The sequence below is a fragment of the Scomber scombrus genome, chromosome 7, assembly GCF_963691925.1.
Source record: "Scomber scombrus chromosome 7, fScoSco1.1, whole genome shotgun sequence".
Lineage (NCBI taxonomy): Eukaryota > Metazoa > Chordata > Actinopteri > Scombriformes > Scombridae > Scomber > Scomber scombrus.
The window spans coordinates 6,012,168-6,034,831 of NC_084976.1; the positions used below are offsets into that span (position 1 = coordinate 6,012,168).

The 22,664-nt window shown below is 39.6% G+C and overlaps 2 protein-coding genes across 2 annotated transcripts in view; both read left to right on the forward strand.

The window, feature by feature from the left end:
* The first annotated feature begins 2,486 nt into the window (after nt 1–2,486).
* atp6v1c1a (ATPase H+ transporting V1 subunit C1a) lies at nt 2,487–10,867 on the forward strand. The gene is made up of 13 exons (XM_062422302.1): nt 2,487–2,627; nt 3,119–3,279; nt 3,866–3,933; nt 4,900–4,985; nt 5,616–5,710; nt 5,911–6,002; nt 7,039–7,137; nt 7,280–7,348; nt 7,534–7,626; nt 7,900–7,993; nt 8,726–8,823; nt 8,969–9,095; nt 10,157–10,867. Exons 2-13 carry the CDS (start codon nt 3,148–3,150, stop codon nt 10,253–10,255), a joined length of 1,152 nt encoding a protein of 383 aa, XP_062278286.1. The 5' UTR covers nt 2,487–2,627; nt 3,119–3,147; the 3' UTR covers nt 10,256–10,867.
* A 4,697-nt stretch (nt 10,868–15,564) lies between these two features.
* LOC133983608 (protein spire homolog 1-like) overlaps nt 15,565–22,664 on the forward strand; it is a 35,322-nt gene continuing 28,222 nt past the window's right edge. The window contains exons 1-2 of the mRNA XM_062422748.1: nt 15,565–15,913; nt 19,312–19,340. Of these exons, the coding sequence (XP_062278732.1) occupies nt 15,565–15,913; nt 19,312–19,340 (378 nt within the window). The remainder of the gene's footprint in view (nt 15,914–19,311; nt 19,341–22,664) is intronic.

Below are 22,664 nucleotides of genomic sequence, written 5' to 3' on the forward strand. Positions count from 1 at the left end.
CAATGGCAAATACTCCAGTGGCTGCATTGTGCAGCAGGAATTCTTATTTGCAAACATTGCAAACAGATTACATCAATGCACAGAGCTGACATAGATTAACCCCGACTGACCAAAAGTCTCCAGTCAATTAGGAATTCACAAAACAATCCATCAGTAAAAAGGCAAAATTGATAACCCTCTATATCTCTTAAAAACAGAAGCATAATCACAGATAATACATGAATCTACAGTATCATTCCATATTTGAATAATGATAACTTATTGACTCATTATATAGATATAAAAGGTTAAACTCACCATGAATTGGTCTCACCCAACACTCTGGTGTTGTAGGTGTTGTTAAGTCACTCAGCAATGGCTCCAGTACTTTTTGCCAAAGGATGTTGCTAAGTAAAAGGAACCCCAAACTAACTTTTTCCTCAGACTGACCTGAATGTTAAGCAGGACCATGTTAAGACATTGGCTGCAAGGATAAAACAAATGTGCAATAGGAAACCTCGTGAGCTGGAAGTGTTAAACCCCAAAAAATTATGAATTACATATATTTGACAAACTAATTTACATTCTTCTCACACCTTTATACACCTAAAAGTTAAAGTTAAAATATTTTGGGTGCTCCAGTATACCACCTAAAAGAAGGAGCTCTCTTTATCTGTGGGCTTTCCCAGGACATGTCATATTTAACAATTGTATCAACGTGGTGGAGAGACAGAACAAGATATACCACGATGGTTAAACAATAAAACCATCTAAAAAATTAGGCACATTTCACCCTCATTTCCTTTCTGCCAAGATTACAGAGAAATTTATTATCACAGCTTTAAAATGTTATTGTGTCAGTACAGTGAGATTACTGTAACAGGCTTATTGTAACAGAACATTGTTTCCGCAAAAATCAGACATCAGGACGATCTCATTAATAAAACGAAAATAGATATTTCATGTTACTGTACATTTGTGTCTTATGATTTGTAAGATCTTTGACACTTTTAATAATACATGAGGGGTGTGCATCTACATGGAGATACTGCATGTGTATTCCACAGACTGCAGCACACTAACAGTCATTATGGGCTACATGTGTTTATGTGAGTGTGCTCGCATACCTGGAACAAACAGGTCACTGAAGCTCACGTAGTAAGCTCGGCTTGTTTAAAGATTAAACAGGTGATGTGCAAACTGAGACAGTGTATTCAGATAGGCCTTCATTCTCTAAACGCATGAGTGATTCAGCGACAAACTTGCTCCATTCTTTTAGTTTACAGGCGTCACAAGTAGCATTTTAGTAGCAACAGAAATGGAGGAAGAGGAGAGGTGACGGCAAGATTGTTCAGCTATTATAATGTCCCTATTCTATTCTAATAAGTCTTCTAAGCCCTGTAAACACACAACTTTTAGACACGTGCAGGACATGTGCACTGTGTTGCTGTGATTTTGGATAAAAGTCTGTGATGGCTGTTTCCAGACAACCATGGGAGTCCCACCACAGACACAGTGTTGAATGGTGTGCGTGAGAGGGGATGACATCAAGCCTGCAAACAGTAATTTATTTATTCAGTGCTATTTATTGTTAAAACAACAGTTTTCTCTCGTATTGAATTTGAAGAAGTCACGCACCAGACGCTCCACAGTAGCCTGCATTCTGCACACTGGCTGATTGCATATGTGTGTGTGTGTGTGTGTGTGTGTGTGTGTTAGAGTGTGTGTGCGTGTGTGTGTGTCCCGATAACATCCCAGCAGACTGGCCCCTAGCCAGCCATGGGCAAACTCACCCTGCCGTTTGATGTCGAGGGTTGGCTCCAGGCAGACCAAGCATTGTGTCCCAAACAATGAACCCCAGACCCACTGAACTATAAACATGTCCCTTTGGGGGCGTTTTCCTCAGAATCTGTACAGGAGACACCCAAAGTCAGGAAACCTGACCCTGCTTTTCCAAATTTAGTAACTCCAAAGACTCAAATGCTGCTGACTTAGCATCCGAGACTCTCCCTTTCTAGGTAGTAATACACTTGGAATGTTGAGTGGCGCTCAAGTCTGGGGTGGAGGTCTTATTGTGTCGTGTAATTCAGGAAATTTGGCAAAATCGTGTATAAAGACTGAAAAAATGTTGCATCAACTAAATTATTTTTTGTGAAATTGGCTGAGGCATGAAAATGTCAGTCCCATTCTGCACAATAGAAAGAAATTCACTATGCTTTGTTGCTTCAGAGAGTGGACTGCTGTCAAGATTTAAAGGCATATGTTGACAAACATCTACCCTGCTTAAGTGTGCTTGAACTTGAATATTGATGGCCCACCACACTTATCAGAATCACACGCTGTGCTTGCTCTGCTGCCTGCAGAATTTCCCCCCAGTGGGACAATAAAGCCTTGAACCTAACATATTTTCAAAGGTCACTTCTCCTGCAGTACCCCCTTTCTACCAGCTGTGAGCGCTGTGAGTTTCCCTCAGTGAGCAGAATGTGTGAGAGGCCTTCCGGTTCCTCTGGCAGATCAGCTGACTCTGATGCTGCTGTCAGGAGACCTCACGAACTGTATTCAATGGCTACAATGAAAAGTGTCAGGCCGTAGGAACGCTAGAAACAGCCATATTTCCACTTCTAAGGGCCACAGTTTTTAACACTCAGGTGAGTGACGTTGTTAAGCCGCACCGCTAAACACCTGTGTTGTTGTTGTGAGCGAAGCTAAGTGGCTAATAGTTGCTAATCCCTGCTGATTGTTGCTTGACCTTAACCATCTTTTTTAGACAGCTTCATTTCACATAAATTGATGTTTAATAATTGCTTATGGCTTTCTAACGATAGTTAACCAACAGGGAATACATATATATAGTTGTGCTTAGCCTGAAATGGACATTTAATGAGCTGTTGTTGCTACTGTAGCATCATTCAACAGCTTGTTGACTGGTTAACAGTTTCAGGAAGAGCAGCTTTACATTTAGCTGCACTGTTGTAATTGAGGAGATAGGTTCACACAATAAAACACAACACTCTTCCTGTAATATTATAAAGCAAGTGCTACTGATAAAGAGAGAGATTCATTGTTGTATTATCTGTTTGAATGAATTATAACACAGTACACACACTAATACTAATCCAAATACTGTCTCCCCTCTCAGTTTTCTCTAGCACCACTGTTACTGTAACCATGACAGAGTTTTGGTTGATTTCTGCTCCGGGAGAGAAGACCTGCCAGCAAACATGGGACAAAATGATGGCAGCAACCACACGTACCAACAACATCTCCACCAACCACAAGTTCAACATCCCAGACCTCAAGGTGAGGCTACGCCGCTTTTCATGGCTGACGTACACAGACATGAATTTACGATAATATAGAATCTATAGTTCATTGTGGACATGATTTTCTTTCTTGCACAAATTACATTTGTATTAAAAAAAAAAAAACAACCCAAAAATCCAGATGTTCACAATTAAATAAACTCACCTTATGTATCCACTGTCAAGAGTAAGCTGACTGTGTGTATGGGAAGCAGTCTTTGAACAGATCCGTTGTCTGCATATTGAGGTGTCGGTTTGGTGAAGTTTTCATCCGCAGGGCAGCCTGGCTCGTCTGGTTCTGTGTCCTCTCTGTGCTGAAGGTGAAGTAACCCTGCTGACCTCGCTGCCACATGGGGCTGCAGTGTTCTCCTGGAACCGTTAGCAATGCATGAGCGCCTGTGGACAAAGAGGCGCCGTCCTAAGCACATAGGGCCCCCTGGATGTCGCTGTAGGCCGATTGAACCCCAGATGTCACTGTTTAAACACAACCCCGCTGACCCCCCCCAACTTAAAAAACTGACTGACGACTCAAAAGTCATAATGTGCTGATGTTTTATTTTCTGCTTTTGTGTCCAAAAAAACAGGTGGGGACACTGGATGTCTTGGTCGGGCTTTCGGATGAACTGGCCAAATTAGACTCCTTTGTTGAGAGGTAGGCTACTGCAGTGTTTCAGCCTGGACTCATTATTCTTTCTCTGATTGAACTGTTATTTTACAGCTCTCTCATAATAATGTCTTAAAGGGCATGAAAAACCTTCGCTCAACCTGTGCAGCGTTCCTGACTCTCTGATGTAGCCGGAGGACCATTCCTTAATCCCTTCCCCTTACCTTGTAACAATGAGGAATTTCACAGGACCCTGAGGCTAGCGAGCCTTGCAGTCTAAACTTGGCAATTTACAGTTGGGTGACACACCAACAGCTCTTTCTTGAGTCATATTTATAACCGATGACTTATGTGCGGCGAGTATGTTTGAGTGTCATTTATAGTCTTTTGGAAATATTGACATCCAAAACTCACACATAGTCATTAGTGTCTTAGCCCTGCTTTGCTTCCCCTGTGGATATTTCCAAGACTGTGAGAAAGACCGAGCTTACAACACGGTTTCACTTGTTTGACTACAGCCTGGCTTTAATCTTGGATCCTTTATGAAGTTTCCATTCATCATATATGTAAAAAGAACACCTAACTGTAACCATAAATGCATTTATTGTTACTATTATTGTAATTTTTCACTACATGAACAAAAAAATGCACTTTAGAATGTTAAAATTAAACTTAAATGGCAAATCAGATTTCTTATGAAGTTTTTAGGCATGAATTGCGACTTGGCTCTCAGTCCTACCTCGGCTTCACTGCTGCTTTGATGTGCTGTTGAGCAGTGTGCTTCAACATTTTGAACCCTGAATGTCTGCTGGGTTATAAATTGCCATGTCAGGACATTACCTCAGCAGGAATATGTGAAACTGTTTGATGTGTGCGTATGTTTGTGTTAGATTTTGGGGGTGGGGGGGCGAGGTCGTGTGAGCATACTGTATGTAGGGCGAATGTGGGGGTTTTTACACTTGCTTGCGGTTTGTGTTGGCACAACTTGTTTTGATGTCTCCTGGCTGTTCACAGTGTGGTGAAGAAGGTGGCTCAGTACATGGCCGACGTGCTGGAAGACAGTCGAGACAAAGTGCAGGAGAACCTGCTGGCCAATGGAGGTACAGTGATGATTATTTTAATACCGAAAATCTGTGATTATCAAGTGGGATACTGCAATGCAAGTTCAACTGGATGGTTATAATATTTAGATAATTTATAATGTCTTTCCCATGATATCTTACCTATAAAAAAATGCAACTTTAGGCACACTGATGTTCTATTTTCTATCATCTTAACAGGAAAAACCCTCCAAAACAAAACAATTATGATGATAAATAATGATGAATCAACATATTTTCTTATAGATCTCCTCTGATATCTAATAAATAAATAATACATTTAAATAAACCCAACATAATGGATGTGAATTGACTTTTGTTTTTAAAATTTCATTCTTTAATGCTTTGAAGAGCACAAACTCCAGTTCATTCTCTTCTGTTATATTTGGGTCACAGCAAAGATTTCTGAGTAGGATGTATTTAAATCAAGGCAAATGAAATTAAACTATTTGCCTGACTCAGTACCACCAGAGGGACATGCGATAGTATAGTGTAATTTGGGTGAACTGACCCTTTTATTTATATCTGAAATCACTGTAATAGACATTCAGATTGAGCCAATTTTTATCTTACTGTAATCTGATAATGAGCAAATAATAGTCTGACACATCTTTTGTTGCATTTTTCCAGTTGATCTTGTCACCTACATCACAAGATTTCAATGGGACATGGCAAAATACCCCATCAAACAGTCCCTGAAAAACATCTCTGAAATCATCTCAAAGGTAGGTCTATTCATTTTAATTGGAAAAAGGAATTTATATGGTGAAATAAGAATTTATGTTTGTACATATGTTTGCAGACATTCATGTGAAATTGTGTACATTCTTTAATTTTTTAGTTGATGGATGAAGTTGAAAGATTAAATTGAGCTCTTTCATAATCTGAGTGGGAAAATTTCAGTCATGTTTTTTGTCTTTTACAGCAAGTAACCCAGATTGACAATGATTTGAAGACCAGAGCATCAGCTTATAACAACCTGAAGGGAAACCTGCAGAACTTAGAGAGGAAGAATGCGTAAGTAATCAGTGTATGCACACTTTGATTTGACCACATTTTTGTTAAGGTCTGAGTTTTTCAACAGGAATAAGTATCTAAAACTATGCAAGCAGCTCTGATGAGGCTCACATGCTCACAACGGCAATTTACCATGTTCACCATCTAACATTTGCTAATTAGCACTAAACACTAAGTATAGCTAAGGCTAATGAGAATGTCATTTGTTTTGTATGTATTTGTGCCAGAAGAAAAGTTAGGGGAAGACTAAAATGACTAGTATTTATCATCTGAGCACCATGCCTCGAATGCCTATCAAATGTCGTAAGGATTGCCTGTGGGCACCTTGGATATCTATACTAAATTTCATTGCAATCCAACCAGTACAAAGTTTCAATCTGCTGATGGCACTAGAGGAGAGGTCATGGGAACACCAAAGTTGTTATGGTTTTATTCTCAGAGGAACATAAGTGTCTGTACCAAATTTCATGGCAATCCATCAAATAGATGAGCTATTTCAGTCTGGATCAACCTGGTGCACCGAGCAACATTGCCAGCAATTGAGCCACACCGCTTAGCATGTCTAAAAAAAGTAACGTAGGGTGTAGAGTAAACACCACGAATAGTTTAGAAGCCAAAAATAATAAAATGAGTCTCTCACAGCCCTGTCAAAACCCATATTAGGTCAATATTCAACTTGTAATACTCCAAATGACCGGTACCTGCACGTATTTGGTTGTACCAAGCAGCTCCAACATGCAATACTACATCTATACTGTCAGTTCGGTTAGATCTGACCTGACTCCTGGCACTGCTCATTTCATGCTCTTGTTGTGCTGATTTAAAGACAAAGATAAAAAAAGATTTTCAGTTCACTGCAAGTATCAGAAACATCAGTGGTGTATTTTTTTCTCAATGGTTAGGTCAAGCTTCAAGTATCACTGACTGTGCTTGTGTGACCGTGTCAGCGTGGTCTTAAAAGTTACTGCGTCTCTGAAATGCTTTGTCAACACTATGTCAAGTCACTTATTGTTGTCACACTGTTTTGCACCACCAGGGGGAGTCTGCTGACCAGGAGCCTGGCTGACATCGTCAAAAAGGACGACTTTGTGCTCGACTCCGAGTACCTTATTACTCTGCTGGCTGTGGTACCAAAGTGAGTATCACTGTTCAGTCAGGATTATGAGTTTAGCGAACATGTTTTCATGCAAAGGATTTAATTATAAACAAACGTGATTTATGACGATGACGATTTAAGAGATGCCAACTTAATAAGTCCTACTCTGTTATATTTTCAGGACGTCATACATGGACTGGCAGAAAGCATATGAAACACTTGCTGAGATGGTGGTGCCACGATCCACCAAGTAAGTGATGTCTTTCGAATAATGACATTCAAATGTTGGATGAAAAAGATGTCAGAGAGACACCAGTGTCATGTATCTGTATATTTAGCATACTCTTTGTCTCACATGGTTTTGGTTTAAAGTGTTAATTTACAATTTATCAGCATTATTACAACAGTTTTACAAGTATCTCTCTTTTCTTCCAGTCTGCTTTTTGAGGACAATGACAGCGGACTGTTCAGCGTCACTCTGTTCAGGAAAGCCATGGATGACTTCAAACACAAAGCCAGAGAGAACAAGTAAGAATTTTTACACTGCGTGGTGAACAAACACACTCTGTCATCACATAGCACAAAAAAAGAGGCGTGAGAATTGCCAAAAGAAGCCAGGCTGCTGGGTGAATATAAATAGCTGTGGTTAAATATAACGACAAAAACAGCAGTGGTTTACATCATAGACTGTAGAAAACAATAGCATTATTTTAACACAGCTCTTTTTAAACATGTGAGCTTTATACTAACGGGATCATGATCAAGTTTGGCTGATTTCTTCCTCCTCCATCTAATTTGTAGGTTCACAGTGAGAGACTTCCAGTACAATGAGGAGGAGATGAAGGCAGACAAAGAGGAGATGACACGGCTCTCTACTGATAAGAAGAAGCAGTTTGTAAGTGGTTGTCCAGTTTATGAAAGTAGTAATTGGGTTTATTCATTTACACTGAACTTGGGTTATGTAGTATAATGGTTTTGCTGTGTCGTGGCCAATTCTTTTGACTCTACAAATCATGCATATGTAACATTATTGCCAGGTATACGGTATGTGTTCCAGACAGCCATGGGATTCTACGTTATGAAAATAAACCTACAGTTACTGAAACCTTTAAATTTGATAATATCAGTAATGTTTTAGGTATAACGATAAGTACATCAGCAAAAAACATCTTAATTAAATGAGGCAGATCATTTTTTAAAAATGTTAATTTTGCTTTGCTTACGTCATATCTTTGTTATGTTGAGCATTGTGTTCACATGTATTTCATTAAGTTTTAAACACTAGTTGACACATATGAACTTAACTCCGGTACTCTTTTGGGATCTAAAGACTTGATGATTGATTTGTTCACTGTGTTTTATGCAAGAACAAAAACAAAAGTTTTTGCTTTTGTAAGGAAAAAACCCAATTACAGATCCTGAAGCAGCTGGAAACAATGCTTCTATGATGCCAGCAGTAGAGTGAAAGTGCTGACCTCGCACAAACTCACTGCAGTAAAGATATTTTTTATCAGTTTGTGGCGCTGATTAAAATTCTGCTGGCCGAGACCCCTGAAACTGTCACATTTAAAACAGTTACCATGAAGTAATAGCCTTCCTAAGCCTCAGCTGTGTTTCCTCACTGCAGGGCCCGCTCGTTCGATGGCTCAAAGTGAACTTCAGTGAAGCCTTCATCGCGTGGATCCACATCAAAGCTCTGAGGGTCTTTGTGGAATCTGTCTTAAGGTAGTGTGATCAGACTATCAGTCCTGATAGCACCTGTGCATACACCACACCCGTATAAAAGCTGACTCATCATCACTTGAGACTGCTTGCTTCTACTGTGTTGCTCCTCTGTGGTGTAACTGTGTGTACTGTGTTGTTCCCTCAGATACGGGCTGCCGGTGAACTTTCAGGCCATGCTGCTGCAGCCGACCAAGAAGAACATGAAGAAGCTGAGGGAGGTGCTCAATGATCTGTATAAACATCTTGACAGCAGTGCATCCGGTATCATTGATGTGAGTACTTCAGTAATATTGTGTGAAGATTCTTACTATTTACTACAAGGTCATTGCATCAAGAAAATTACTGCACATCTTGATGTGATTTAGGCATATGGTACCATTAAAAACGTTACATGATTAGCACGGCAGAGCTTATGATTGACATTAGTGAAATGATGAAACATGTAATACCTTGCATTAATGTGTGTTTTGGCTTTTCCAAAATTTTAGATGTAAATATTTATGTTTTGGTTCATTGCAAAAGAAGAAAATATCTACTCATTTCAACAGTGGAGCATGCACTGTGTTTCAGATCCATATACACACAAATTCTAAGCAGGATTTGAGTCAGTAGCGTGTTGACCATAAAAACGTGAGACAATAAAGTTTATTCAGAACAGACTGTATACATACAAAATATGGTCAGTTTTAGGGTTTGCTGTTGATAAATAAATCTGTATGTTTATTATATATATTTCTTTACAATACCATGATGATTAGTGTGTAGTTCATATTGTATAAAGTCTGTTTGCACAGTAGTATGGATTGGAGACACATCAATGGAGTCTCTACAGCTGCCATCTTCTCCTCAATCAGTAGAGAATTAGTGCTCCCCCTCATGGTCGTAGCTGGTTACTGCACCAAAACAAACAGCTGTGGCCTTATAGTGTTGTATTAATTGATTAATAGATGATTGATGATTAATACTGATTAATACCTCAGCCTTGAAGCAATGTTGTGAAAATAATTTAAAACTGTAAATATTGTTATATACATACATGTGTATATATAAACAGACACATACATACACATTAGAATGACACAAGTTTGAAGTTGAATGTAGAGATACATGGGATTTATGGAGGCATCTTTTCTAAGCATTTAATTCTCGTTTTCTATATTTGTCAGTGGTCAGTCCTTTCATGCCCCACTATATTACTGCCATTAGACATTATATAACAGTAGTCATATGTAATCCAGCCTCTTATTTAGAAGCAGATTACAGATAAACCTACATATATTCAACCTGCTACTCACAAACACTATTGTGTTTTTGTTGTTGTTGTCATTTTCAGTCGGCGATGGACATTCCAGGCTTGAATCTGAGCCAGCAGGAGTATTATCCCTATGTCTACTACAAGATCGACTGCAACCTGTTAGACTTCAAAGTTTAACACGTTCCTTCATTTTGTGTTCACGTGTTGATTAATTTATGCTCTTCCTGGTATCCCTCTGCCTTCCCCCCACACTCTTCCTGTCCCCCGCTGTCTGTCCCCTCACTGTCGCCTATCTCCATCAGCTGCCTGAATGTCAATGCTGCATGTTCATTCCTTGTGGTGAAAAAAAGCTCATCAACAAGCTTCTACCACTTTTACAACCAAGGGACAAAAAAAACAACAACTTTTTAAATATTGTTTTTTGTTTACAGTTTTTTTCGTTCACAAGCCACACAGATAATGAGTTTTGTTTTGATGTGAAATGAATAAAGAAAAATCATCCTGGTGAGTTGTATATTTACTGTATCATGTGCCGGTGTATATTGATTGATTCATAGCTACATCTTCTGTGTCGATGTTCAGAGATTTGTGTTTACGTACTGGCTATTTCATCACTGCACCCATGGCAACCAGATCTGATTTGTGTTTCTGAGATTGTGGGTCACCTTTGCAGACATTGTGTAACAAAAAATGAAATATGATTGTGTGTTATCTAGTGTACATTTGCTGTCAAAAGAGATCTATATCTGAGTATTGTGGAAGCCATTGATTGAATAAATATGATTGATGAATAAATAATATGAAATGTGTGAATTCATTAATACATATTGAAAAAATATGATTTTGTTTTGATTGAAGAGAATTCAGGAGGCTTAATGAATGTGATGTATGAGAGCATGTGAGAGAAATGAAAATGAGATATGGAGGAAGCATCTGTGTGTGTAATAAAAGAAACAGATCCTCTGTGAAACCTTGTGATGACTCGTGATCATCTGCAGAGCTGCGGGCAATTTCGAGGAAACTTCCTCTTTAAGCAGAAATCATCTGCAATCCACAAAACCACAAAATATATATTTCCTTTCAACATGGAGAGCTGGAGATACCAAGAACACGGGGCATGTAACACAGCTTACATTACATGAGGATGGTTTACATTTGAGTGTGTGCTGGAGGTGTTTTGGTGCAAACTTTGGCACAATCACTTCTTGAAATCCATATAGAAAGGTTCACAAATGTAACAAAATAGACTTAAAGCATAAAAAGGAAAAGTACTCCTTATGTCAGTGCTACATTATCATATTGTTGAATTATTATTATTGATGTATGACCATAAAAGCAGTCCTTCAATGTTAGAACTACTATTAAGTTCTTCATATACTGCTGAGAAGTCTATTATCCAGCAATGTTTTGTGTGTCAAATCAGATTTTGAAAAAGTAACTATAGTAGTTTAAAAAAAAAAAAAAAACTGGATGGAGTCGAAATACAAAGTAGGGGCACATATATGTGTGTCTGATTCTGTATGTATGTTACAAGTTTAAGGAATGAAAGGATGGCATGAAGTAAAATTGGTGTAAAAAAAAAAAAGGAAAAAAAAGCCTTTTGTAATTTCCCTTTTTTATTTTTACAAACAGACAAAATATAATAATTATCCCAATCAAGTTGTTTAGGTTAGATCCATAGACTTGAATATGCCAGCAAAGCGTTTCTATATCACATACCTGTCACCATTGGGCTTTGAAGATAAGGGACATTTTCCAGGACCCCACCTGGTCATAATTGTTACATTATGAAAAGGGTTTCCTCTCTCAGCTCCTGAGATCTAATAACAAGGTGCCTTCACATCCTGCCTTACTGTAATGTGAGAGCAAAAAGGTCTGGGTCAATAGTTCAACAAAGGAAGGTGATGATGTAACCTGACGAGCCAGATGGTTTGATACAAAGAACCATCTGAGAAGGTGTCCTTGGAGACTAGAAGAGGGCAGGCACTTGCAGAAAAAACAAAACAGAAAGCTTGGCAGGTGATTGGATGAGCCATCTGTTTATTACTGTCTTACCTTGCAAATCAGCTGGATTCATGAGATACAATTGGTAATTGGTGACCAGTTAAGTTAAAATATCATGGACGTATTACAATAATATAATACATCCATGTAAAATGCTCAATATCTGACTGAAAGTGATAGAAGACTGTTGCTTGCTGTATGCTGCCACCTGCTGGACCAGTGTGGGTATAGCCTATAAAGCTAATACATACCGTCAGTGGCTGGCATACATACCAAGTCCATGTATCTAACCGGAAAATAAACTTGATTGGGTCAATAACGATTATGTTTAAGTGTAAAATTTTGAAAAATGAAATAGAGATTTTTGGGGTAAATTTCGAAATGGGAGCACAGTGGGAAAGTGGAGAAAATACAGGAGAAACCTGGGGAAACAGGGAGATTTGATGGGTCTGCTACACCAACACCCATCCAGCAGGTGACAGCATACAGCAAAAATGGAAAACTAAATATCTGATATCAAAATATCTGTGTAAATATTTAATAACTGGGAGATTATTTTTTTGGGGTCCCAAAAATCTCCCTTTTTTTTCAAAGCCCAATGTTTGGTTTGCTATTATGTGAGGTCACTACTGTCAATACACAGGAAGAATGATAAAGGTGTTAGTTGACTATGGATACGTGGGGGCCTTTAAATACTGGAACACTTAAAAAAAAGATAGAAAGTAATATTAGATCTATCTATCTCTCTAATCTATCTATCTATCTATCTATCTATCTATCTATCTATCTATCTATCTATCTATCTATCTATCTATCTATCTATCTATCTATCTATCTATCTATCTATCTATCTATCTATCTATCTATCTATCTATCTATCTATCTATCTATCTATCTATCTGAACTGGTGAGGACTGGTTCCACAGTTTTAATAATACCTACTGTTTTAATTGATGTGTTTGTTAGGCTACATGTCATGTATGTATAATTTGTTATTTTAATATTAATCAGATGTCACTTTTCTGTATTGAAGGAAACAACTGATATGTGGATATAAGCTGTTATGTTCAATTAATGGATAATTTAATACAGAGTGTCTCTGCAGACTTCACACACTCTTTGTGTGAGGATCAACTGTATTTGAGTACTCTCAAGTCTGTTGTTGAATGTAAAATCATTGTGAAATTGTTATTGTTGCTCTGAAAGGAAATCCTACTTTGCATTGAGATATACAGCAACAAAATTACCCATAAGTTTATTGAAGCAAGTGGAGGCATCTAGAGACTCATTAGGGTATGTAAGAGTTTTTTTTTTAGTGGACTTAGACTCCAAACCTCACAACTGACCTCAACTCTGCTAATGTCACACCAATCCGCCTCTAATGAGCAAGAGAGGAATAGTAAAGATTAAGTTTGTCTTGTCTTTCTATTTGTAGGCTCTGGAAGTTTGAGCTGGAGGATTTTGATGTCTCTGCTCAAACTGGTAAGACCAGATCCAGAGAAGAAGTCACATTAGTTCAATTGTTACATGTGATTTATGGTGTCAATATGTCAAATCTCTTCATCATATCTTATTCGTTGTTTTCAGGCATTTGAGGTGATTAAGATGATGGTTGCCTCCATTAATCACCTCCTTCAACATGCTGTCCCAGCAGCTCAGCGAGATGGCTGTTGGAGTAACACAGGCTATTGTGGACCAGGTCTCCACCATTCTGTACACCATGCTGCTTCAGGTTACCTCCTCACTCTCCATCAGCGACGTTGTGGTCCTGTCAGTCCGGGGAAAGTTTAGACAGGTTTACAGTGAAGACATTCTGGTGAAGAGGCTGAATTGCTTTGCAGCAGAGGTGCTTAAAAAAACATCAGTGATGTTGCAGTGGGAGAGATGTGTGAGCTGTTTCAGCCTCAGACTGACAGACACTCTGCTGCTGTCTCAGTGCCCTCTGATGCCCCCAACTGAAGCTCCTCTCACAGCCTCAGTCCTGGATGGTGAGAATTTGAACAAAGAACCAAACACAGTATCAGATTCTGCTGTGGTTTCTCCTCCACCTCTTCTAACGCCTCCAGCTGAAGCTCCACTCACAGTCTCAGAACCTGATGCTGAAAATTTGAAAGACAAACCCACCAGAGAACCAGAGTCATCTGTGGTTTCCACTCTGCCTCCTCTTACGCCTCCAGCTGAAGATCCAGTTGCTTCAGTCCTGGATGGTGAAAGTCTGAAAAAAGGGCCCGACAGACAGAGAACCAGACGCTGTGGTTTCAGCTCAACTGGCGCCTTCTTCAACTGGATAAAAAAACACTCTGCTGCTGCCTGAAGATGCTGCCTGAGACTGTTCCTCAATTTCATTATTGCCATATTCCAATTGTTAATGCTTCTGTTCGAAATAGATTAATTGCTGTACTGCACTCAGTCCATATCAGTCAGTTTCATTTATTGTGAACTAATGCCACATCAAATGAAGACATCAACAATTACACTACATTATGAGCTTGATCATTGTAAGGGTAGGTCTATAACTTTATCTCAGTGTCATAGAACTATGAAAGATATGATATAAAAGCAATTTTTTAAATACATATACAAACAGCAAGATATTACATCAAATCAAGGAGGGATAACATAACATAAAGGATTCTGGTTGATATTGTTCTACTAAATAACTGATAACCAAATAACATAACCAAGGCAACCAAGGTACAACCAAGGTATTTACCATCATTTTTCATAGAAAAATGTGAAAAAAGGGACTAAGCCATTTTACCATTTGAAAGAAAAACTTCACAGCTTTCTGGAGGACAAACTCAATTAGCAGCACTGTTTCCAAAGTATATCCAGAACAACTGACATTCTTGTACTGCACTATTTCTTATCAGCTGACATACAGGCCTGCCTGTATGCAATAACATCTGACTTTTTGAAATCAGTCTAGCTCTAATTTAATAGACAGAAAATGTAACTAATGAGCCATCTGAGGTGCAGATGATTGCTGCTTGACGCATGAGCAAAGTGAAAATTCACAGAGGTGATGTTAATCATTATTCTGTAGTGTTCTCATTCAGTTAAGGTTGGCACTGGAGAAGAGAGAGAGTGAGTGAGTGAGTGAGAGAGAGAGAGAGAGAGAGAGAGAGAGAGAGAGAGAGAGAGAGAGAGAGAGAGAGAGAGAGAGAGAGAGATCATGTGATGAAGGAGTGTGCTTGGCTTTCTGGATTGTGATGTCACACACACACACACACTCATACATACACAGACGCACAAACACACACTCAGTGCAGGCTACAGTCACACAATCACACAGTCTTATGTGTGCTGGTACCGGAACCTGAACGAGGCATCAGGCGGGCGGATAAACAACCTCCGGCGTGTTGCTGCTGGCTGCTGATCTGGAAGCAGTGAGCTCAGCATCAATGCCTCCAGGTTACCTCTCACATATCGGCCTGGACCTGTTCTTGTCATCGGGCCTCCTGCGCTGAGAGAATGAAAGGATGGCCGAGCAGAGATGCGGGGACCACGGAGGACTGACGGATGCTGCTGCAGCGACTCACCGGGATGAGCAGCGGCGTCACAGCACCATGAATCCCACGGAGGACTCCGGAGCGGAGGATCTGTCTTTGGAGCAGATACTGAGGCTTTACAGTCAGCCCATCAACGAGGAGCAGGCTTGGGCGGTGTGTTACCAGTGCTGCAGGACGCTGGCGAGGGGACACCGGGGCAGGAGAAGCTCCGCCGCCGCTGGAGCTTCATCATCCTCGGCTCCGTCAAGGATATCAGGACCGGAGGATGTTAGGATACAAAAGGACGGGTCTGTGAGGGTGCAGCACCAGAGCTGTGAAGGTAAAAACATTATGTAAGACTGAGTGTATACACAGCTATTTGGATCTAGGCCAGGCCATCACTTGCATTTAAAAGAATGGGGCTGAGATGTTGTGATTGTCATTATGTTAAAAAACAAAGCAAAACAGAGCAAAACATACAGTCTATACACCCAAAATAAATGAGAGGAGGCTGGATACATGTTCAGATTTGTCTTTAGTGTCCACACACTATTTTAGTTGAATATTTCAGGGGTGCCACAGTGCAATAACATCACTATAAATAAAATAGCTATAGGCCTGCACACATTTCAGCTCACATGCAGAGGCTTCCTACAGTTTTTTTCCTGATTAGGAAGCTTAATCTTAATTTCAGAATTACTCCATAATCTGTAGCCGGATAACAACAGTCTCCATTACACATGACCTGAGCACTCATAAACAAAGGAATCTCTTCTCCCCCACCAGATACCCCCAGCTGCTGCTCTCACTCTCATGACCCCTCATAGTGTTTTCACTGAATTTGAATCTGATCACCACTAAAGGCACGTGGGTGTGCATCATGTGGTTTCATCTTTTATTAAAAGCCTCTCAGCCTGTTTGCCACTTCGTATCAGATCAAGGTGTTCATTCCACTTCATCTGTAAAAAAGCATGTGATAACAAGCCGAAACGGTGGCTGATCAGATCCAGGTGTGGACTGATGCCCGTGAATAGAAAAACAGAAGTTCTCATGGAGTTATACGCCACTCCTGCACATTCATTGTATCTTTAGTGCCTGGTTCAGCTATTCATAAGTACCTATTACATGGGAGTCCCTTGCTGATTATAGCATTAATTAATTGGGGGGTTATTAAAATGAATAGATAGAGCCTTGCTGTCTGTCTGATTGGGTTTTCATTGCCAAGCATAAAATGAGAGCAGCCAGTTCGGCAGTAAAGTGTGCCAATTGAAAAATCACTGCAATATTCTGGAAATATCCCTTTAGGGGTTTACAGTGTAAGTGTGAGGCTACTTAGTGTATTTATAGTGATTTAATGGTAATTTGTACCTCATATGGGAAAGTTTCAGTGTATTTGTAGTGTTTATCTAGTATCTGAGTCACTACAGATCTTTTTTTGTTATAAGGAATCAACACTGATTCAAGCAAGCATCTGAACAAACCAGACGACTTTGCATGCCATGTGACGTGTGCGTTGGTACAGTTGATGGGTGTGTCTGTGAACAATAACATGCACTTAACCCAAACATTAAAATGTCCCGTCAAAACGAGGTGTGTCATGTTCATCGTCCGCTGTAATCAGATTTTCTCACACACTGAACGCAGCGTGCAGAGCAGACTCACTAAATGCCTATCTATCCACTATCTATCTTTCCTGTCTAATGGACTATACCTGAGGGCCTGAGGGATGGGCTCTTAACTCAACAACGTGCACACACACACACCATGCACAACACTGCTGAGTCAATGGGTTTTGATCCAATCAATGCACGCTTAATTTGATCAATTTTTATGAGCGAATTTGAGAAGCACAGCTGTGATGATGATGCTTGCTGTGGCCTGTAGGTCTATATGGTTAGAATGAATGGGCTATTTTAAGAAGCATGGAAGAAACCATTGGATGGGGGGAGTCCAAGCTTTTCTTCCTCTGTTGCTCATGTGCTGTCTTTATTTTCTATTTTTAGTATTTATACAGTAAAGACATTTTACAATCTGATACCTTTCCTTTCACATCACACACAGTGCAATTAGTGTTTTCATGAAGTACACATATCCTGTACACATAATATAGGCACAAGATAGCTAAATTTAGATAAATATTGATACATATCTCTTGATAATCCTGTGTAATTTGGGGAATTTTTTTGAAGTGTAATCACACAAATGGTTTCATTTTTCAGGCTAATTTGCTGATCTAATTGCACTTATCTGTAGCTCTTCAGTGAAGGCTCCATCTCTTAAGCTTTGGCAAAAACATTCATCCATGTAAATAATGAGATAAATCTGTGGCTTTAGGTATTTTAGATTTCTGAAGCTTTTATCTGCTAAATTAACTTCAAAGAATTCAAGTAAAATCCAGTCAAGGTTAGTTTTAGACCCTGTTGTCACTCAAAACCATGACCACCTCGTAGTTTTTATTCAGCTGTTTATCTGAGGCAACTGCCACTTTGTGTTATATCTGAATCCATCACAGTAAAGCAGGACACTGCTAAAAACTTTGCAGACACAAGTAAATGTTTTGTGACATGGCTAGAGAGTGATAAATAGATTCAATTTCATGCTTCTGGTTTCTTTCCTGAAGTCATTTAGTATCAAATATCTGCTCACACACACACACACACACACACACACACACACACACACACACACACACACACACACACACACACACACACACACACACACACACACACACACACACACACACACACACACACACACACACACACACACACAGACATCACACCTTTAACTCCTTCATCATACAGCAGGATTGCATCCAAATCTGCTGATGCTAATAAATGTCAGTGGATGATGTCAGAGCTGTTACGATGTTGAATTACATACAAAACAGCTTTTTGTTTAGAGGGTCATAAGTCAGCAGGCTGCTTGTTCGTGAAGCTGTGCCGATGTAACCTGGGGGTATATTAAAGTGGGTCTTCTTTTTGAAGGGAGCACATTCATGCATCATGGCTCCCTGGGAGGAGTTTTGTCATCATTGGTCATCACATGCTACTCAAACTACCAAAGTTATTGGAAATGAAACAGGACTTTTATTAAAACTGGTGTAGTGTGTGCAATGATATCTAGAACACTAAAATGTAATGAGGAAGAGGAAGAGGATATGTAATCACTGATATGTATGCCTAAAGGATTCTTGATGATGATTCTTGATGATTTTAAACCTGTACGAGGAATTTTAGTGTTTAAAGGATAAAGCCAGTGATATCTTCTAGTCAATTACATTTTATGAGAACACCAAGTAAACCAAGTAAATTGCTATCTGAAAATGATAAACACAAATTAGTGAGCCAGCCTATTATACTGGGTGACATGTTCCTTCATTTCTATGTCACTGAACACAACCACTGTAGTTTATTTTGAATCAATCCCACATACACCACCCTGTCATGTTTCCCCCTGTTGCACCTTCAGAAACTAACAAATAAATTGAAATGACTGTCCACTGGTACTTTCTTTAAAGTGATTGCAGTGTACACTCCACTGATATTAAGACATTGCACCAAAAGTCGTGCATGATGTCATTATTATGGCTAAGCAACATCATGTATGTCTAAGCTCTGCCAGTCATATTGTATATATTTATGTACTGTAACTGAACAATGCACTCTGTATGTATGTATGTAAGCTGCTTTACATTGTCTGCTTATCATAACAATGCCTTTTGTTTCCCTGCAGGTAAATACAGCCCTTGCACAACAACAGAGGTGAGTAACTCCACTGTGTTTTATTTATTGTATTTCATCATCACATGCTCACAGAAGTATAAACCATATTATTAGGACCATATTTGCTTATCTGAGCAGTATCTGCAAGTGATGGAAAATAATAATACAGAGTGTACTCTTCTTTGGACACTTATTTAAGAAAAAATCATATTTTTTTTACATCACTATTGTGCTTTCCACAGTTTGGCAGTGTTTACTTCAAATTATTGTGTGTCTCGGTTGCTGAGTGTGGAAAAGAGTACAAGATAATTTTTAAAATGAGAAATCTGGTCACATGCTCAGAAGCACTGTTTGCAAAGTTTTGTTGATTACCTCAAAATGTCGCAGTATGCATGCTTGGAAACTGAAGTGCTTCTGGAAAGGAACCAATAAGTCAATTAAAGAAATACATGAAGGGGAATATAAGGTTGTACAGAGAGAATAATGGCATGCTTAACCGCAATGTAAGCATATAAGCTTTTTAAATATTTACCCTACACAGTTGGTCACATTAGCCAGTTACAATTAGAGAACAGTCACAACAACAGATAGCATTAAGATTAGAGTGTGCATATTGTAGGATTATTAAGTCTAGTTGGTGTCAGATAGTGCTGTGGTTGAAACTGTTATAAGCCATGGGTGTCCAATGCATTAATCCTGATGCTTGCAAAGCAGCTGCTGCGGGGCCCTCCTGCTTAAACTAATGCCTTAAATAAATGAAGCGAGTTCAAATGCATTTTCCCCAGTGGGCAATTGGTTTCAGTTTTATACCCAAAATTGTATTAAAAAAACACTTCAAAGCAGCAAAATATATACCAGGCAGTCAGTCTCCAAAGGTGTTGTTGCAGAGATTGTGGTATGCAGCAGCATCATCATACTTGCTCACATGTTGATGTCATGAATTGGCTCATGGACTATTATTCCTTATACCAACATTATGTCAAACTACCAGGGTTTAATACCTTTTTTTGGAAATATACTCTGGAGGGAAGGAAACTTGGAAATTACCCTAGCTTGGTATAAAGACAGTATGCAGGGAGAAACAGCTGGTCTGTCTCTCTCCAAAGTCAAAAAATTTTTGTTTTAAGGGTAGTTGCTTTATTTCTTTACAATTGATCCATCCATCTAACCACGTCGCCATGACTTTTGTAATGAACAATGTGCAAATTATTGCGCTTCAGAGGTCCTGGCAGATGTATTTTGGAAATTTGGAGAGAACAAGGCTAGCTGTTTCTACTTCCTTCTACTCTTCATGCCAAGCTGAGTTAATTGGCCCATGAAGGTCTGTGAAAAAGATACCAAGATGTCTTGACTCACACTAGGGACAAGTGTGGGTCAATAGCTAAAAACACTGGATCCTACACTTCCCGCAGTGCAACTCAGCATCTCTTGTAAGAGCCAGTAAATGTCTATATCTTGTAAACCCCCAGTTGGAATTGTAGGCTTGACAAATCTCCCAGAGCCACAGAAGACATTATACAACTGTTTTCACATGTGCAAAATCTGTGAACTGCTCCTTTGCAAAACATGTTGAAACAGCCACAGCTCAGCTCAAAATCATGGCACTTTCTTTACCACAAGCCAGATCATTTGAATTCAGTTCGTCCAGAGTACCTGTAAAAAGTTTAACACTGGTTGTACATTGTAAAAAGTCATTATAGAGATGTCAGAGTTCTCAGGATGGAAGATTATGTCTTGGCTTGTGTTCCGGCTGCCTACCCAGTCATTTCCTCCTTCAGCCTCAGAGGTCCCAGCTGGCTTCTCTGATTGACTGGTTGGAAATGTCACCCAGCAAGCCCTCCTGTTTAATAAAAGCTCTGGAGCACAATTCAAACCTAATTAAAGGGCTATGCAAAATTGTGCCACTCGCCCCCATCCTCTGCACACTCTGCTGTTGACTGTTGTGATTATAGTCATTAAAAGAACAAGCTTTACAGTACGGACAGATTAGCTTTTTTCTGCTTACTTTTGCTTTTCTGCTGGATGCTGGATGTCGTAGGTTGAATAATTTTAGCCTGCAGAGGCGTTTTCTGGCTTTTCAGAGCGCTTGATGTATTTAAAGTTAACACATGGTTTTGAAGTGAGAGTATTTTGTGAGTGTGTGTGACTTCATCAGATGGATTCGGATCCATTTCCAGTTCATCGGAGACTGTGTGCAGTAGTTTTCAGGGAGTTCTGGGGTTGAATTGCTGTGTAATAGGACTGTGATAACAGATGGATGGTGAATACCTCAAACACACACATACACATACACATACACACATACACATACACAGTTGAATGTAGAAGTAGAGAATGTAAAGCTGTATAGACAAATCCCTGCTAAGCAGCTTTGCACTAGCAATGAGTTCTCACAATGCAGTGTGTTACCGACTGGCTGGCAAAACTACTGGCAAGTGGTAGACTCTCTTGATGCTTCATATCCAGCATTTAATCCAGCAGCAGAGGCATTCTGTTAACATACAGTGTGGAATTAGCCCAAAGCTGGATGAACAGGAACACATGTGTAGTCATGACACACATTATCTGCACGCGGCTTCAAACAGCATGAACTCTGACAAGTGATGCGCTTGCGAATGTCAGATGTGGCCTTTTTCCCCTACAGCACAGTAATCACTATAGCCGTAGTTCACTGAAAAATGTATGATATTTGTTAGCGACCTAGTACGCAGTCACTCAAATGTGACAGTTAAATTCAACTGTTATCCCTCTTTCTTCATGCAAGCCCTTGTGTGGAATTTGTTGATGACCCCCAGCCATGCTTTCTAGACCCTCAGTGGTCCCGTGATGCAGTTTGTAACCTCAGAAAATTGTGGATTATGCTTCATCACATTCCCCTGTGTCAAAGTTTAACCGTGCACACTCTGCGGTCTCTTAATGTCTAAGCTTTGAAGTCTGAGAAAGGATTAGTTTAACATCACATTCATGTGTTTAATGTAAACAGCAAATTCAGCCAGAACGTAGGAACTGGTTTGTTGGAATATTTAATGTTCATTTGCTGTTATGTTTCTATGTGCTTGAAGGAGTGGAATAGAGGCGAAGAGAGATAAAAGCAACAAAGGTGGAATAATGTACATGCTTCGGTTCAAGTGTTCTCTCTGTGAAGTTCTGTGGGTTCTATGTCCACCAGACCGCAAACCAAAGCAACCATTCTCAAGTCATATGACAGTCAGAGGTCACGGCAGCGTAGTCAGGCGTAAGAAACGGAGAAAGGAATCTCCTCAGCTGTTGTTTGTGCCTGAGAGAAAATAACCCACGCTTCAGTCTGTGACGCCATTGTGAATCAGCTTACAGTGTGATGGCTGTTTCTTAATATTGTGAGGA

Bases quoted from the DNA above. Each gene is read 5' to 3' on its own strand.
- atp6v1c1a (XM_062422302.1), top strand. From the start codon at position 3,148: ATGACAGAGTTTTGGTTGATTTCTGCTCCGGGAGAGAAGACCTGCCAG. The intron at 5,711-5,910 runs GTAGGTCTATTC...TGTCTTTTACAG, and splicing joins TCTCTGAAATCATCTCAAAG to CAAGTAACCCAGATTGACAA. The intron at 7,994-8,725 runs GTAAGTGGTTGT...TCCTCACTGCAG, and splicing joins CTGATAAGAAGAAGCAGTTT to GGCCCGCTCGTTCGATGGCT.